Source organism: Amblyomma maculatum, unplaced genomic scaffold (assembly GCF_055883805.1).
Source record: "Amblyomma maculatum isolate TAMU_Amacu unplaced genomic scaffold, ASM5588380v1 scaffold_28, whole genome shotgun sequence".
In the NCBI taxonomy this organism is placed as follows: Eukaryota; Metazoa; Arthropoda; class Arachnida; order Ixodida; family Ixodidae; genus Amblyomma; species Amblyomma maculatum.
The window spans coordinates 1558050-1574765 of NW_028146753.1; the positions used below are offsets into that span (position 1 = coordinate 1558050).

The 16716-nt window shown below is 44.4% G+C and overlaps 1 protein-coding gene across 4 annotated transcripts in view; it reads right to left on the minus strand.

Annotated features, from left to right (window-relative positions):
• LOC146170906 (uncharacterized) overlaps positions 1-16716 on the minus strand; it is a 141491-nt gene that overhangs the window by 43968 nt on the left and 80807 nt on the right. For all 4 annotated transcript variants that reach the window (XM_084586706.1, XM_084586704.1, XM_084586707.1 and 1 more), the window contains one exon: positions 15502-15594. In XM_084586706.1, coding sequence (XP_084442832.1) covers positions 15502-15594 — 93 coding nt within the window. The remainder of the gene's footprint in view (positions 1-15501; positions 15595-16716) is intronic.

The window sequence follows — 16716 nt, forward strand, 5'->3', positions numbered from 1 at the left end:
TGTATCGCATCTCGTAGTCGGATGAAGTTGATGAAGTTGAGGCTCTCTTCCAGTAGCATCGGATAGTGCATTGGAAAAAGCCATGGTGTAATATGAACGGGATAATTAATTTACATGGATCTGTATGAGAAACAATGGCTCAATTGCAAGTAAGGTATTTTTGATTACAGCGTCGACTTCAGTAGCGAAGCAAGTGATGTGACAGTCGCCTCAGCAGCATGGCTGGGTTGACCACATAACCTGTGCAAAGAAAACTGGATTCACCACTCGACAGCAATGTCAGGATAATAACGCTGCAGACCAAAGTTCACCTTAGAGCGGAGACCATGTTTATCTAGGCCCGCTGTTTTACAGAGCCCACGTAGCCAGCAGTTGCCAGGGTATCGTGACCAAGCTGTTCTATGCTCGAAAAGTGATCGTCAGTAATTGGAAGGAGAACCGCCCCTGACCTGTCAGACGCCTACATTTCTATATAAGTGCAATAAACGCCAATAACGCTGCGATACACATCCGTGAAAATTTTCAAGGGGATATTCTGAGAGATTTATGGCGACAACTTGGTATATTTGGTTCCGATATATAAGATAACAGCATTTTTAGAAAAAAACGCCATATGAATCTGATAAGGGCTGTATCTGTTTAAGTGTCTGCATTGTGTTTACAGCCACACACACTTCAATTTACTGAGAGTGGTGCTCTCGGCTCGTTCGCGAAGACGTTAATGAACATGAAGCTGAACTGCTTCTACACTGTAAGCCAGTAGACGAACAGGCGCCTATTTCTAAGCAAAACACATTCAGCAGAACGTGATTATGTGATTGGTTCATAAGTGTGCTAGGTATGGGGGATTAGGGGCCCAAAGGTAAACTTTTGATCTTTTGCACAAATTTCAGTAAACTTTCCAGGGATGGTTTGTAGTACCGTCACCGTAGCACAATGACAAAAAAAACGTTTCGGCTCTCAAATGCAGTTATTAAGCATGTAGGTTTTAGAAACTCATTTTCAAAACTAACGATGATATACTAACCAGTTAAGTTTGCGGGCTTTGGTTGGTTGGTTGGTTCATGGAAGGGAAAGGCGCAGTATCTGTCACACTTGCTCTGTGGACACCTGAACCGCGCCGTAAGGGAAGGGAGGAAGGTGGGAGTGAAAGTAGATAGAGAGAAAGGGGGCCGTAGTGGAGGGCTACGGAGCAATTTCGACCACCTGGGGATCTTTAACGTGCGCTGACATCGCACAGCACACGGACGCCACTTCGTTTCGCCTCCATCGAAACGCAGCCGCCGAGGCCGGGATTCGATCCCGGGAACTCCGGCACAGTAGTCGGGCGTCTTACCACTGCACCACCCCAGCGAGATTCCGAAGGGGCGACCAAGGTCGAGGGGCAGCTCGACGCTGGCTGATTTATGACGGTCGCGCCGGCGGCCACTTTTCGGAGGTGATGCCAGAACACATTGCAGCGGGCGACGCTGCCGGCTCTGTCCATCCCGTGCCGCGAGGGAGGCAGGGCAGTGCAGTTAGAAGCGTAGCGTAAGCGCAGCGGTTGTGAGTTCGGCGCTAACTGCTATGTCTCCCGATTAGAGTGGAGAGGACACGGAGGCCAGAAATTCCGAAACGCGGCGAAACGCGGGCCTGAGAGACCGCGCTGCAGAGGGAGCGGCTGTTGACATGTCTTCCCGGGAAAACGCCTAAACGTCCCTTTGAATTCGCCGACTGCGCGGAACCGACCAAGGGCAAGGATCGGAATGTTTGGGCCTAAGGTTGCGTCTGTGTGTTTATATGTGTGCATTTCGGAAGCGTAACCATCGACGCCGTTCATCTTTGCGACTGCTTGGCGCCTCTTGCGTGGGAGAATTTTGGAGAGGCAGTAAATGGCTGATGTATGTGTTTGCGCGCGCAACCACTCGCTGCTCAGTGCGCGCGTTGCGTGTGTTTTACTTAACCTGCGTAAGAGAGAGGTATACGTGGCACAATGATTGGCCAGCCCATTTTGAAACACTGCATTTTATTGGCCACAGAGTGACTAGTCGTTGATTGGTCAACGGACTAGACTCAAATTTTGGGGACGCTAAGGAAGCGGAAGTTGAGCAGTTGGGCTCGGAGCAGAGTAAAGCTGAGAGGAGAGTTGGGCTCAGACGAGGGTTGTGGGCAGACGGGTTGTTCGAGGAGGGAGGCTAGGTTGACGGAGGTCTTAAGGGACTGCGGCCTAGAGTGTAGCGGAAGGCCAAGGCCTGATTCTGCTAGCTTCTGACCTCTGATCGTTCACCCATTTGCAGTTAGCCCTCCATGTTTGATGTCGCATCCGACGACGTATTGTATATAAGTTGTAAAAAAGTGTAAATACATGTACAGTCTCGAGAAGGAAAGCTCTCATCTCCGCACCGCAGTGTGTCACTGAGCCACGGACGCAGCGGCAGAAGAAACAGCAAGAAACACCTGCTCTATAGGGAAGCTCATCAATTCCTCACGCCCCCTTCGCACGTTTTCAAAATAACTTAACCCTTTGTGCTTATTTAAATTCTAGAAAATTCATCGTGGAGGATAATGTCAGTTGCGGGTTCTTTATGAAATATTTTTAAAACTCTGAGTACGTTAAAACGACTTTATTATTTCTTCTGTGACTACTGCTGATATTTGATGTCTTGTTTTTTAGTGAATAAATAGATATCTAAAAAGCACCTAATCTTGTTGGGAACAAACTTTTAGTCCTCAAGCAACACTGACATCAGCTTTAGGCAACATTGTTTGAAACGGTAGTTTTACTAATGGTTGTGTCCTATCTAAAAGTGTAAAATGAGAAAAACAATTTCGAACATTACAGACGACGGTATATTTATATTTAAGGTGAAATTAATAAACGAAAGTTGCCTGAATCATAAGCTAGCCGCCCTTTTCAATGCTACAGTGCCATGTAGCGATAGCTACGAAATGCCCTATTTTACCTTTAGTGATGTCCTGCGCCCTTGTGGGCACGCGCGAAGTTGTTTCCTTGGCTGATTGCTCGGCGTGCCTCTACTTCTAAGGTAAATATTTAACTTCAGCCTGTCGGGCACTTTGTTTAGCCGGGCTTCCTATTGTGCGAAAAAGCGTTCGAAGGTTATGTTCTGCCTTTCTCTCAATTCAAGTTTCCATTTAGGTTAACTAGTGAATGTGCTGTTGCCACGGCCAAAAATTTGCTTTTTCTTGTCGATTTTCATTTGAGCGGTCTGTTGTAATATCGACAGCATATCCTTTTTACTACAGCATAGAATTTCTTACACTTACCTAGAGGGAAAGCTGCGCTGCCATCTATGGGAGTTCACATGGTGTTTCCAGACGACCAGTTCAGCTACCATGGGCGCTCAAAGCATCATGGGCCGGAGAGCTACCGAGTGCAGAACTACAACTTCTGGCCCAAACCAATCCAAAGATAAACGTTGTTCTACCGTAAATAATGTCCTAACACTGAATATTGTGATAACAAATTGTAAAAAGAGAGAGAAACAGCATGTCAGTGTGAGATTTATCGAATCTAAGCGATGGCTCTTTATCCTATTAGCTTAGTTTTGAGCAGCACAAATACCAGTAGTTCGCAATTAATAGGCAAACTTTGAAAGAAAAAAACGTGATGAAAATATTTATGATTGTGCAATCACTTAAGGAAGTTTTTAGTGCAGTCCGGGAAACAGAAACCTTTTATTGGCGACGTCTGCTTTTGCACCTTCGCTACTATGACTTTTGCGGGCACCTTAAGATGATGATGATGACGAAAAAGAAGCGTTGCAGTAATGCCACTTCACGCACACGAGAAAAACCGACTGTCCCCCATCAAGTAGCACACTGGCCCATGATTCCTAGCGCGCCTATGGTGGCTGAAGTGCAGCGCCCTGAGCTTTCCCTCTAGTTAGTGTAAGGAACTCCATGAGCTACAGAGCGATAAATAAGCATTTTAACTTCGGGATACACTCTACGTTCCATTTCTTGCCCTCTATCTCACGAGAAATTAATATTGTAAATTTTCTATACAGGGCAGATGAAAACGATACTTCGTCGACAATAAGTTGCTTAGTCCCTGCACAGCCCCAGCAATTACTAAAATCAGGTCTTTTTGAAGAAATTGTTATTTTAACCCCACGTCTCCCATACGTATTTGTTTTAGGGAAAGTGAGTCCTCTAATCAGAGTTAGTGATGTTCCCGCAGTTGGAGAAATTTTGCAGCTCCATATTGGCATTGATGAGGCTTAATTTGGAATGCAAAAGTACAGGTTTTCCCTCTGAATTTAATCCTAGCGCCAGCGGGAATAATCTGAGCGGCGACTGATATAATCTAAGCGCCATGTAATTTAATTCGAAGGCCAAGCATTTAATCATAGCGCCAGCATATTTAATCCAAGCGCCAACTCCACTAATGTCAGCGCCAACCAATTTAATCCGAGTGCCAACGCAATTAATACAACCGCCAGCGAATTTAATCCGGGTGCCAACCAATTTAATCCGCATGTGGAAAATGAGTGTGGTGGAGGGCTCCAAAGCACGAAACGTGAATTCCAGAAATAAATGGAAAGTTAGATCACATTCCAGACCATGCGACGAGTAAGTGAAGCGTCAGCTTATGGAATGACTTTCGTGAATATTATGACAAACGCACAATCTCGGCACTGAAATGCGGAAGGGCCCCAGAGCTGTGGCTTACTGGCTCTATATTCCAAGAGGACAATTTATCCCACAAATGTGCGCACTACTGATTACAGAATATATACCGAATTAAAATGCCTTCGATGAAACACACAATTATTTTGTCACACAATTAAGAAAACGTTTTAATCAACTGTGTCTATTTTAGCTATATGTAATTTCATCAGCCAAACATTACACAGCCAATGCCAAAGAGTTACAAAGCAGACGGCAAGTTTTCCGCCTCCGTTTACTCGGTGCCGAATTGTCGTCAGTTTTTGGGCTATGTTAGATGGATGAAAGCACAGACACGTGAATCCACTATTAGAAATAGGTGTACTTTCTTTTGCAAGAAATATAAATGTTCTCTCAAGAGCATAAAACAAAAACTGCTAGAAACGCAGAAGACAAGAGATTTCAAAGCAGGCGGCAATCCTCGCGCCTCCGTTGTGTGTGTCGCGTTGTCGTTTGCATTTGCACGACGGAGTAGAGCCGGACATTGGTGGTGCGTACTCGTATATTATAGGCAGGTGGTAGTCTGCGTGTTTTCATTAATTTTGAATGAACTTTAACGCGCATTATTTTCTTCCATGGAAGCTGATGATCGGTGCCCGTAACATGCTAATCGGGCACCGAAAACGCGGACCCGCCGTTCAAGCCTCCAGGTGCACCAAGAAGAAAGAACAGCAAAGTCTCCGAGCATGACAGGACCAGAATTCTCGCAATGTCGAGGCGTGGAGGAGATATAAAAAAACTGGCAGACACGCTGGGCATCAATTTTAAGATGGCGGGATCCATTGCAGCGAGCGATAGAGAAGCGTTGAAGAAAGGCGGAACATCGAAGAAATTCGGAAATGAGGTAGTAACGGCTCTAAAAAATATTGTGGATAACAACCCTGCTTTCACGCTAAAGCAAATAAAGCAAGCATTGGAAGAAGAATTGCCGAGAATTGCCATCAGCACAAGTAGCATTGATCGCATACTGGATTCGCACGGTTACGCTATGAAGTTGATGACTCAGAGGCCGACTGACTGCAGCAGAGACGACGTGAAACGCAGCCGCAAAACATACGCGCAATGGTTGCAGTGTGAAGGACCTCACTTGCGCAGGTTTTACATCGATGAGACTAACTAAAACATAGGGTGTTCAAGGAGCTTCGGCCGTGCAGTGAAGGGACAGCCTGCGGTGCAGACGACGGCTGGCACCAAAGGAGCAAACCTTAACATTCTCGCCTGCACGTCCGCAAATGGTGTCATTCATTGGACGGCCGTAGACAAGGTTCACTGGGTCGTTTTCAATGAATTTTTGAACGACATATCAGCCCGTGTCGAAAGTGAAGAACCTGGTTCTGAAGCGGTTTTTATTTTTGACAACGCTCCAGCTCACAGTCGTGCGGAACAGGCAAGCCTGGCCAGTCAGACGCACTCGGTCAAGCGGCTGCCTCCTTACAGCCCGTTTTTAAACCCTATAGAGGAAGTCTTTTCGAAGTTCAAGTCGGAAGTCAAAGCTTTCCTCAGCGAGCAGAGAGACCTGGTGCTAATCACTCCTCCCGGAATGACTAAATCGGAGCAGTTTGTTGCTCGACGCTGCCCGACACTCTATGCAGCAAATACAACGGGTAGAGTGTGATGCTTTTGACCGCCATAACGTTTCTTTTATACGGGCAGCTTTGCATGAAGACGATATTTAAAACGTTCCGAGTTACACTTAGACCTGCCTAATGTCTCCTAGAAAATAAAATTGCATTTCAGTCCGCTACTTCTGTGCTTCTACGTGCTTATAGATTGTTGGCAACCTCCGCCGCTAGGATTGCCGCCCAGGTAAATTAAGTACTGCTGCTAAGGTGATCATAGTGAGAAGCCAGTAGCTATTCCTGGCCTTGGTTGTAAGCTCCGCTCTGCATAGTTGCATTCACTCTGCCGTGTCGCGGCCAGACTGAATGCAAGGGCGCGCTCTCTCTTTCCGTGGTAGCGTTACTCTAAGTCTTCACGCCGAAACCAACTGTGCGTTACACTGATTCTTTTCTGCTAGTGGTGTTAAATCCATGATTAGAAACACAAATACATTTCTGCAATAGTTGCAATTTCTAAAAAGAGCCGGCTGTTGTGTGAAGGCCACACTTGCCATCACGACGCAGATTTAGTGCATATGACAACCCATGATAAGCAGTGCTTAACAAAACAATTAGAAGATGACAGGTATATTTATTCACTTGCCATGCGTCTAAGCTAAGCTGCAAGAGACGTGTCAAAAACCGCATTTTTTTTTCAGCTGCACGTGGTTCTTGGTTGTTGCAAGATATAAGAACAAAGCGAAATAGTGCATGCAGATGTGACGCTTACTCGTCGCATGTTCTGTAATGTGATCTCGATTACTATTTATTTCTGGAATTCACGTCTCGTGCTTTGGAGCCCTCCGCCATATTTATTTTCCACATGTGGATTAAATTGGTAGGTACCCGGATTAAATTCGCTGGCGCTTGTAATAATTGCGTTGGCAACCGGATTAAATTGGTTGGCGCTAACATTATCCGAGTTGGCGCTTGGATTAAATATGCTTGCGCTATGATTAAATGCTTGGAACTCGAATTAAATTACATGGCGCTTAGATTATATCAGTCGCCGCTCAGATTATTTCCGCTGGCACTAGGATTAAATTCAGAGGGAAAACCTGTAGAAGTCACCTCCTCTTTCTTACTTGTTAATAATGTTTATTAGTTACAAATTAAAATGTATAGCTATTGATTATTAGGATTGTAAAGAGGATATAATGTCGAAAAAAGATGATTCTCTGTCTGATCGAAAATGCACCTGGAGCTTGATCAAGGATATATGAGGGACGAAAACTGCCTCAAGCAATAGGAGATCTGTTCGGGGCCACCTTTTGAGTGATGGTGAAACAGTTGTAACGGACTGAACAGATCTCGTTCTAGTTTAATCGGCGTAGTTTTACAGATTCTGGGCACATATTGCCTACAACACCACTTGAAAAATCTGCATACCGGATTTTTATCACCGAGCATAAGCTCTACGTTCTGCTTGTTTCTAACTGACATTAACCATGTTTCTAACGGACAATAACCAAAATATTGTAACCGCCTAATTAGAGGTATTAACAAAAAAGGCCATCATAATATCTTGGTTAGAAAGTGGTACGAGAACCAAGGTGGAAAATTGTCGCATTATTTACATTTTAGGTCTCGTATCTAAAATACTAAGAGAACAATCTGTCCAAAGTATTGAGGTTTTTGATAAACATGCTGTCATTTCTGCCACTAAGTATGGATTAGTGCCGTGCAGAACAGCCTGGTTCTTGAGCATTTCGCTGAAAACAAAATTCTGCGTTTGAGTGTAACAACATTTCATATGCATTACTTATCAAAGTGACCAAAGCCTTTGACGGTGTTTCCTCACATCATACATTTTTTACTAAACTGCATATGTTTAGTTTATACAGATTTTGTTCTTTGCTATTACTCCGGAATATTTTACAGAATACAGGACATGTGATCTCGGTCGCTTTTTTCGACGTAATTTTATTGGTATATGTTATGATGTTCTTAATGGCTTTACCCAGTCGGAAAAACTACAGAAAATTTTCTGATGTTACGACAGAATTTCTGTGCGGTTTTTGACGGGAAACTTGTTGTTACAACAGAACATTCTGTAGTAACATAAGAAATTTCTGTAGTTACAACAGAAAAGTGCTACACAACTAGACAGCAGAAATATACTACAGACAAACTACAGAACTACACAAAAGTACTACAGAACTACCGAAAAATCTGATGGTTCCGAGGTAGCACAAAGTGGGCTATGAAGGGGGGCCCCTGGTGGGTCGGATGTAGGCAATGCAGGACAGCACCGGCGGGCTCAATGTGGGTGCTGCAAGAGGGGCCGACCTAGGCCTGAAGGAGCTGTCGACACGCCCCGATGGGCCCCACTAGGGACCGATGCAGGCAGCTCTTGTGGGGCTGCCCACATCTTTCCCGCATCACCAAAAGGGCACATCCCGCCAACTCACCAAGCTGATCCTACTTTGGGCAGATTCGGGCAGCAGCTCTGGATGAACACTTACTTTTTAAATTTCGGTTAGCCTCTCAGATATTCACATAGGACCGATGCGGGTTCTATACCGGAAGCCGCACTTGGGCTTGCCCACATTATTCTCATAGGGGTCCGACGCAGGAAATTGATGGAAAGCTCTTGTCCAAGCTTTCCAAATCATAATTGATGCACATAAGTAATTATTTTGTGCATGCCTGCCCTTCCTAAACCGCCACAATATTAAATTTTACACTATTTCATAACATCAATCTAGCCTAAACGACTCCGTGTGCATCTTGTTCATTCTACGGAGATGTGTTTCCTGAACAGTATATGGTGCTGAGTGTTGCAGGATATCCACAGCAACCACATTAGGAGCAACAGTTAGCAATCAGTATATTTTAGTATTTTTAGCACAATTTGCATGAGCGAGAACTAAAGCCACGTAATATTTCTAACCGACTAAACATGGCAACAACTGTTATACAAATCATCTATAATAGTAATATAGGGCAACATATAATACAAATAAAGGTTGGAAATAATCATTACACAATTGCACGCACGCCTTCTGGCCCCATTGCTGCCGATGTGGGACCTACAGCGGTTTTATGTTTGCAACCCCAATTGGGCTGGGTGTTGTTTTTGAACAACAAAGCCCACTTGCTGTTGCGCGTGCCATCAAATTCCCCACAAGGGACCGATTTTGGTATCATGCGGGCCGGCCCGCCTTCCAGCCCCATTACGGCCCATGTCGGTATTGAAGCAGTTTTGTGTGGGCAGCCCGAATTGGGCTGGGTGTTTTTTTTTTTTTTTTGAACCTAGAGCCCACCTTCGGTTGCACGTGCCTTCAAATTTCCCACAAGGGACCAATTTTTGTACCTTGCTGGCACGCCCGCCTTCCAGCCCCATTACAACCTAGGTGGGACCTACAGTGGTTTAGCTAAGGCTGCCTCATTTAGGCTTAACGAGGGCTTACCTAAATTGAGCTCTTATTCATATTTCACCTGCCCTCAAGTTACCTACAAGGGCCGATTGGGGCAGTATGTGGGCATGTCCGTATTTTTCCCCACTACGGCCGATGTAGGTCCCACAAAAATTTTATGAGGGCGGTCTCATTTCGGATGTATGAGGGCTTTCCCATAAAGAGCCCACATTAGGTTGGATTGTCCTTAAATATCCGATAAAGGACCCTTGCGGTTTGGACGCAGAAATGTGCTCGGCATTAGCCCGAGCAACGCCTCTATGGGACCCATGCAGACGAAACAGGGGCAAGCCCAAATGGGGCTTGCCCACATTTGCCCCATCGAGGACCGATGCAGGTTTTATGATGGTTGCCCCAGCCCCACTTGCCTACATCGGACCTACTGGGGCCTCACATTCTGTGCTACCTGGGTTATGACAAAACTACAGAATATTTTGTATTTTTGACCTGGTTCTGCAGTTTTTTTCGACCGGATATTCTTGAACTTTAGTCATTTATTACTATTTAAAGTTATAGTTAGATGTCTGTCTGGTTTCGTGTTCTAATATGTTATTGATACAGCTATCAGTTCCTGGGCATCGTAAAAAATTGTATTATTTAGTGATTTTAATGAAGGAGGGCAGTAAACCGTTTCCGTTTTGATAAAAATCGAACAAAACTCTGGTGGAGCTCCCGAGCCGAGGGTTGTCTATCGCGATTGCAGCTGAATGTATCCTTGTTATTCGCTTGCGGCTAAATCAATTCGGACACGTTGTCCTGTTTGCCGGGATACTGCACCAGCCAAGTTAGAAAAGCTTACCGAGTGCAAGCTTATCGGCGCTGAAGAGGTTAGGGTCCTCAAAGGTCCAGCCACAACAACAGACAAAACAATAAGTGAATTGATATAAAGCCTAGCTTATTTAGTGATCAATTGCTAAGCCATAAATTCCGTTCCACAGAGGCTAAGGTTAATAAAACGGCACCTAGTAAGGCAATCTGTCTTGTCTCCAATCAAGGATCTCACATTGAAGAGGTTGAAATCCAATTCTGCCAAAATACCAACTTTTTATGTGTCTTTGATACTCAATCTAAATAAAACCATCGTGAATCCGAAAAATGAATAATAGATTTTATAAACAGTTGCAAAAAGTAATCAAATCTATGAAAATAGAACGAGCACATGGCTTACGGCGACCCTCAGACTACATGAATTGCCTAATAATCATGTCGCAGTGAATCCATATAGTAGTTCACTAAACAAGCCGTCGTTCCCAAAGCTCAGCCACCTCCTTTTATTAGATATTACCTTTCGGTTTCCGTCCTCTACACTAATGGGCACGTTCTTTTCTCAAAAGGTTACATATTGTCTAATATATCATCAACCACAGCAGTTTCCTCCATGAAACAAAACTTGGCTGGTACTGATGTTCTGGAAAACTAAAAACGGCGCCGCGAAGACAGACAAGAATGAAACCTCTATATTACGCGCACAGGCCCAAGAAACGTTTGGCTGCTTTCTTCGTCGTAAGAATGGAAAACCTGGCTACAGCGGCTGTTTAAACCAGGATTGCGCCGGAATTACCATAAGCACTCACCACATGACCAAGAAATCTTATCTGCTGATATAGAAAGGGGCATTTTTCTGGCTTCAGTGTCAAATCCGTCGAGCGGAGAGCATCCAATAGTGTTCCCTATAGATTAAGATGTCGTCCAAATGTATAACACAACGCGATGAGGTCGTCCAAAAGAGCTAAAACGTTTGCCACTTGAGGTCACAAAGTACGGTCTCCATCATTCGCTGGAACGTTGCAGGCACTAAACCCAGACCGAAAGGCAACGCTTTAAATTATTTTAAGTCATTGGCCATGGCAAAGACCATTTTGTGCGATAGCGCTCATGAAGTCCTATATATGCCAATTATAACCACTTTTTAAATCGATGGAGGAAATGAACTTGGTGTGGCGAAGTCGGTCGAGCGAATCATCCATATTGGGCAGCGGATAGACTTCTTTTTCGTGATGCCATTCAGTTTCATGTAGTCAGCGCAAAAGCACAGCGCGCCACACGTTTTCTTAACCAGCACCACTGGTGCTAACCACAGACCTTTGATGTCTTACTAACACCCTCGTTTAATATTTCCTAGACTTGTGTCCAGATTACCTCACGTTCTTGGGTTGAAATGCAATGCGGCTGTTGTCGAGCATCCTCAGACGTAAAATGCAATATTTGGTGGCAGGTTTTACCGGACACCTGATTATTAGGTAATGCACGAGGCGTACTCCAACAGTAAGGCGCGCAGGTCGTGTGCCTGACATGCCGAAAGGTCAATGGCAACCTGAAACTACTACCTGGAATTCTTTCCCCCTATCATGACAGTATATTTGCGTGCCTCCGTTCTTAGTGGGGTCCTGTAATAAGAATATTGCTCTGCTGCTACTGCATAATACGTAATTTTGTTGCGATAGACATGCTGCGCTAGGTTTCTAGCTGTCGCGTGGTCTCGACGGAGGCGAGGCTTGATCTTGAACATCCGAGGAGTAGGAGGAGTAGCAGACGAAGCAGAAGACCAAAAAGGAGAAGAACAAGAGGATAAAGAAAAAGACTAAGAAAAAGGAGAAGAAGAAGACTGGGAACTTATGCTCTCGCTTCATACTCTTAAAGGATGAGCTTAATTGTCCCCAATAATGCAGCACCTTACACTGATAGGGCTTGATAGGGGAATAATGTAGCAGGCAAATGAGCTTCCGCTGTTGCTATCGCAATTCAACTAGGCTTAATCAGAGTCAAATCACAACAATATTTTCCATTGCTGCTTGTGCCCGCAGTATTTGCAAATAAATAAATCAATAAATAATTTATTTTTAATGATGCGCATTGCCATGACACCTCTAAAATATGAACAGGCAGTGAATAGTTAGGAATCGGAGTGCAAATAAAGGGAGCAGATACAGTATGTCTTCTTGAAATCTCTTTGAAGCAAATAGCTCAAGTGGAGACTCTTCCATGAATATTCGGAAATAACAAATAAGCGCGGCTGGCGCATAATCTTCATCTTTTATGCATGCGAATATACGCGGAATACTAGCTGAAAATAATCGCCCGAAATGGTGGAAGCACCTAGGGCTGCCTTTTTTTTAATTGGTTCAGAGGAAGGGAAAGGCGAAGTATCTGTCACACGCACTGTGAACACCTGAACCACGCCGTAAGGGAAGGGAGGAAGGTGGGAGTGAAAGTGGAGACAGAAAAAGAGGAGCCGTGGTGGAGGGCTGCAGAGTAATTTGGACCACCTGGGGATTTTAACGTGGGCTGACATCGCGTAGCACACGAACGCCACTTCGTTTCGCCTCCATCGAAACGCAGCCGCCGTGGTCGGGTTCGAAACCAGGAAAAAAAAACTCCGTACAGGGCTTCATTTGAAATATTCTAAAATATTAAGGCGAAAGCCTTTAATGGCTCACACTATCGTTCGGTTGCGAGACGTGTCACATTCCTTCAACACGTCATTACCTGGTGACGTCATCTGTCTTGTCTATCACGGGAGAGATAGTTAAGAATAAATAAATAAATCTTGTCTCTACCGCGAATGAAAACTCCAGCCTAGAGCTTTGACCAACTGCACCAAGTCCCGGATCGGGAAACTCCTCATAATTCCCCTCGTCTACCTGCACGATGATAGCGAGATTTCGCCAGTGACAGATACTGCGCCTTTCTTTTCCTATGAACGAAATGTAGAACGCCAATAAACTTTGATGCGTTCAATGGAATGCTTGTTTGACAAGGTGCCCGCGATGTTCCGTCAGGACTGGTCATGACGTCACCAGACGATTCGTGGAAATTTCGAAAAGGGAGGCTTTCTAAGGGGGCAGCAAAAATTTTAGAGAAAGGAAAACTTGAAATTAGGATTTTAATCATTTGATTCCCGCGCACGAACCCGTCCCCGGCACAGAGGCGCGCACCAGCTAGACCGAGCTCTCTACTTGCGGGCAGCCATAGAGCCACGTGATTGCGATTAGATGGACGAGAAGCTGCAAACATATACGGAAATCTAAGAGTACTACAGAGTGAGCAGAAGGTCCCTGCCCCCCCCCCCCCCCCCCCGGACCGAGCGCTAAATCGCAAGGAAGCCGTCGCTTGGAGGCGCCTGCGAGCTGGGAATTTTTCAAGGCCCGTCTGGCTTTGCCACACGCAAGTGGAGGAGAAACCGGAAGATAAATGCAAGACCTGCAGTGAAAGTGGTACTCTGGATAGTGTAATCTGGCAATACCTTGATTCCCCTGATGCTAAGGAAAAGATAAATATTAGAAAAGCCTAGGATATACTACTGCGGAGCGAGTACCCGGCATTCCAGCAGCAAGCTATCCGCCTGGCGGCTACAGCAACGAAGAAACACCGTCGCTTCGCCTGTCTTTAGTCGCGGAGGCAGCGGTCTCCATCCCACAGGCCTGCGTGCCGGGGGCGGGGAGTAGGGTCCCCCTACATTGGTGGAAAAATAAAGCTCTTAAAAACAACATGCATATACGAAGCTGAAGCCACCGGGCGTCCGATCAAGGCGTACAGCTACACAAACGACTGGAAGTAGCCTTCGCTGAGTCTTTTTTCTTTCAAATAAAGCAATAGTCGCAATCAATATGAAGGTAGCGCTCGAGCCGCAACCAAGACAAGGAGCAGCGCCACGTTACGTCATCACCTTCCGTGGCGAGGGAAACATCTTTGTTAGCCCCTCTTTCTCTTTTCGCTGTTCCTGTAATAGCTGATACTCCTCGCTAGCTAGAAACAATGTTTTTTTTTTTTTTTTCATGCGTCATCAAGCAGGGTGCGATAAATCCGGTAAATCTCTGATAATCCGGAATGAGCGCCGAACGCTCCACTCTAGTGCCTCTCGGCGATGTTTTTCTTCCATTTTTTTTAAGAACGTTGAATTGCGTTCTGTTCTCCTTATCAACTTGAGCACAGAGGTGTCATTGTTAGCCAATATATTAGGCAACGACAAACAAGACTGTTATGGGAAGAAAACACAGGAAAAAAAAGCCGCCGAGTTAGTCATGTGGGTGATGCTTGTAGCCCGGAAGAGCGTAGGAGGGCAAGAAGACAGCGCAATCATTATCTTCACAGTTCCAAAATCGGCCGCTATGCAGCTTGAAAGGCCCACCGGTCGAAACTGCCGCGATCACCTTCATATTGATTGCGACTCTACATGCGGCGCTTTTCTTTTGGCTCTTCTTGGAACGTCGCACCATAGCGCAAACAAAAGCAGACCCAGATTTTAAGGATGCGTTAGTACAGCATGTATCAGCGGTGTTTAAAATTGATTTACAACAAAGAAAAGGCACAATATCTGTCAAAATTCTTCCTGGACACACGTACCGAGTCGTCAAGGAAGGGAGAAAGAAAAGTTCGAAAGAAGAGAGGGAGATAGGCGTGCCGTGCGCTATAATGGCTTCCGCCTAATCGCACTTTTGGCGGTCCAAAGTGCCCTCGAGTATTTGTTTTCTAAAATTATTGCAATCTTGCAGAAGTTGGGAAGACATCGTACTGAGCCTTGTCTAATGATATTTGCTGCCATCATATAGCATTTGAAATTCGTTTTTAAACGCTTTATATTTATCATATCCGCTCGAACTTACACCTAAGAGGATTCCCCCCCTATCTATTCATTTAGATTATGTCTGCCTATTTATCTCTAAAATAATACCTTTTCATGCAAAAGGGACCACGGATGCAAACCTTAGGTAACTTTGTGGAACACATTAGCAACTCTTCCCACATACGAGAGCTTTCCTAAATGTTTTGAGCAAGACCAATGGGTCCGGGAACAGAAATATATTGTTTTAGCCTACCTGCTCCACTGGAGCTTCGAGGGGCAAGACCATTGGTTTCATCCTTCTTGCCCTTCTTATTCTTCTTTTTTCCTGGCTTCTCCGGAAATGTGTCTGCATCGTTTAAGTGACAGTTAAAGATATAAAGATCCCGAAAAAAATAAAACAAGACAGATGAATTTATTAAAATTAGAATTCAAAACCCTGTGAACAGATTGGTTTTAAACTAGTAGTCGGTCTTATTAGTTCCATAGTACGAGATACAATGCCTCAGCATAATTGCAAACACGTTATATGTAATGGTATTGAAACCCGTTGAAGAGACACTCTTATCCTCTACATGAAGAAAACGTTCTTGAAGAGGGCCATCAAAATAAAATTCGAGGTTTTCGGCCCTTTCACTAGACTTTGACTCTCAATATATGCACTGAACTTGAGAAATTATTGTACAGCAATGATTTTATCTACCTAGCAGCAGGTTCATCAAATGTGCGAATTGTAAGAGATCTGAGCATACGCTGCCTTCAAGAAATTAGGTGCAAATTAAAAACACCTTGTTTTCAAATTCAGAATTTCCAATTTCCGAACGATAACAATGTTAATCATTCTGAGGACACATAGGAATTCATGTTTAATTAATATATACAAAAACACATTATCTAAATGAACGCCCGTATTGAACCACTGTTCGAAATAGGCTTGTTGAAGGAATTGGTCGAACATTTTTGTAGGAAACATGAAAGTTCTTAGCCAGATAATTTCTGTACCCAAGTATGCACTCTATAGTAGTATCATTTCATAAGCTGGATACAACTTAGTAAAGTAATGACCTCTTTAAAAACGTCGAACGTAAATATTTGCAGTGGTTTTGTTTTATAACATAACAGTGTTCCCGGATATGGAAGGACGCATTATTTATCTAGTGCGCTCGTTCTCGTATTTCATAAGGGGCAAATTATGTTCACAAAACGAGACTCCCGAGACTACGACTTACAAGGCGTGGTGTCAAGTTTGTAAATGCGAAGAGCAGCACAGCGCTGAGTGCAAATCCTTAAAACACTTCACGCAGTAATGCACACTTCAAAGGCTCGCTTTCAAAATTCGTACGGCTATCCTAAACACAAGCTTTTTTCACCGAATGTATATTTAATCTACTGCATGGGCTAAACAAGAAAGTAGGAGTAGGATTGCTCCAATATTAAAGAGACGAGGTTTCTGTGAAAGCCTGGCATAAAC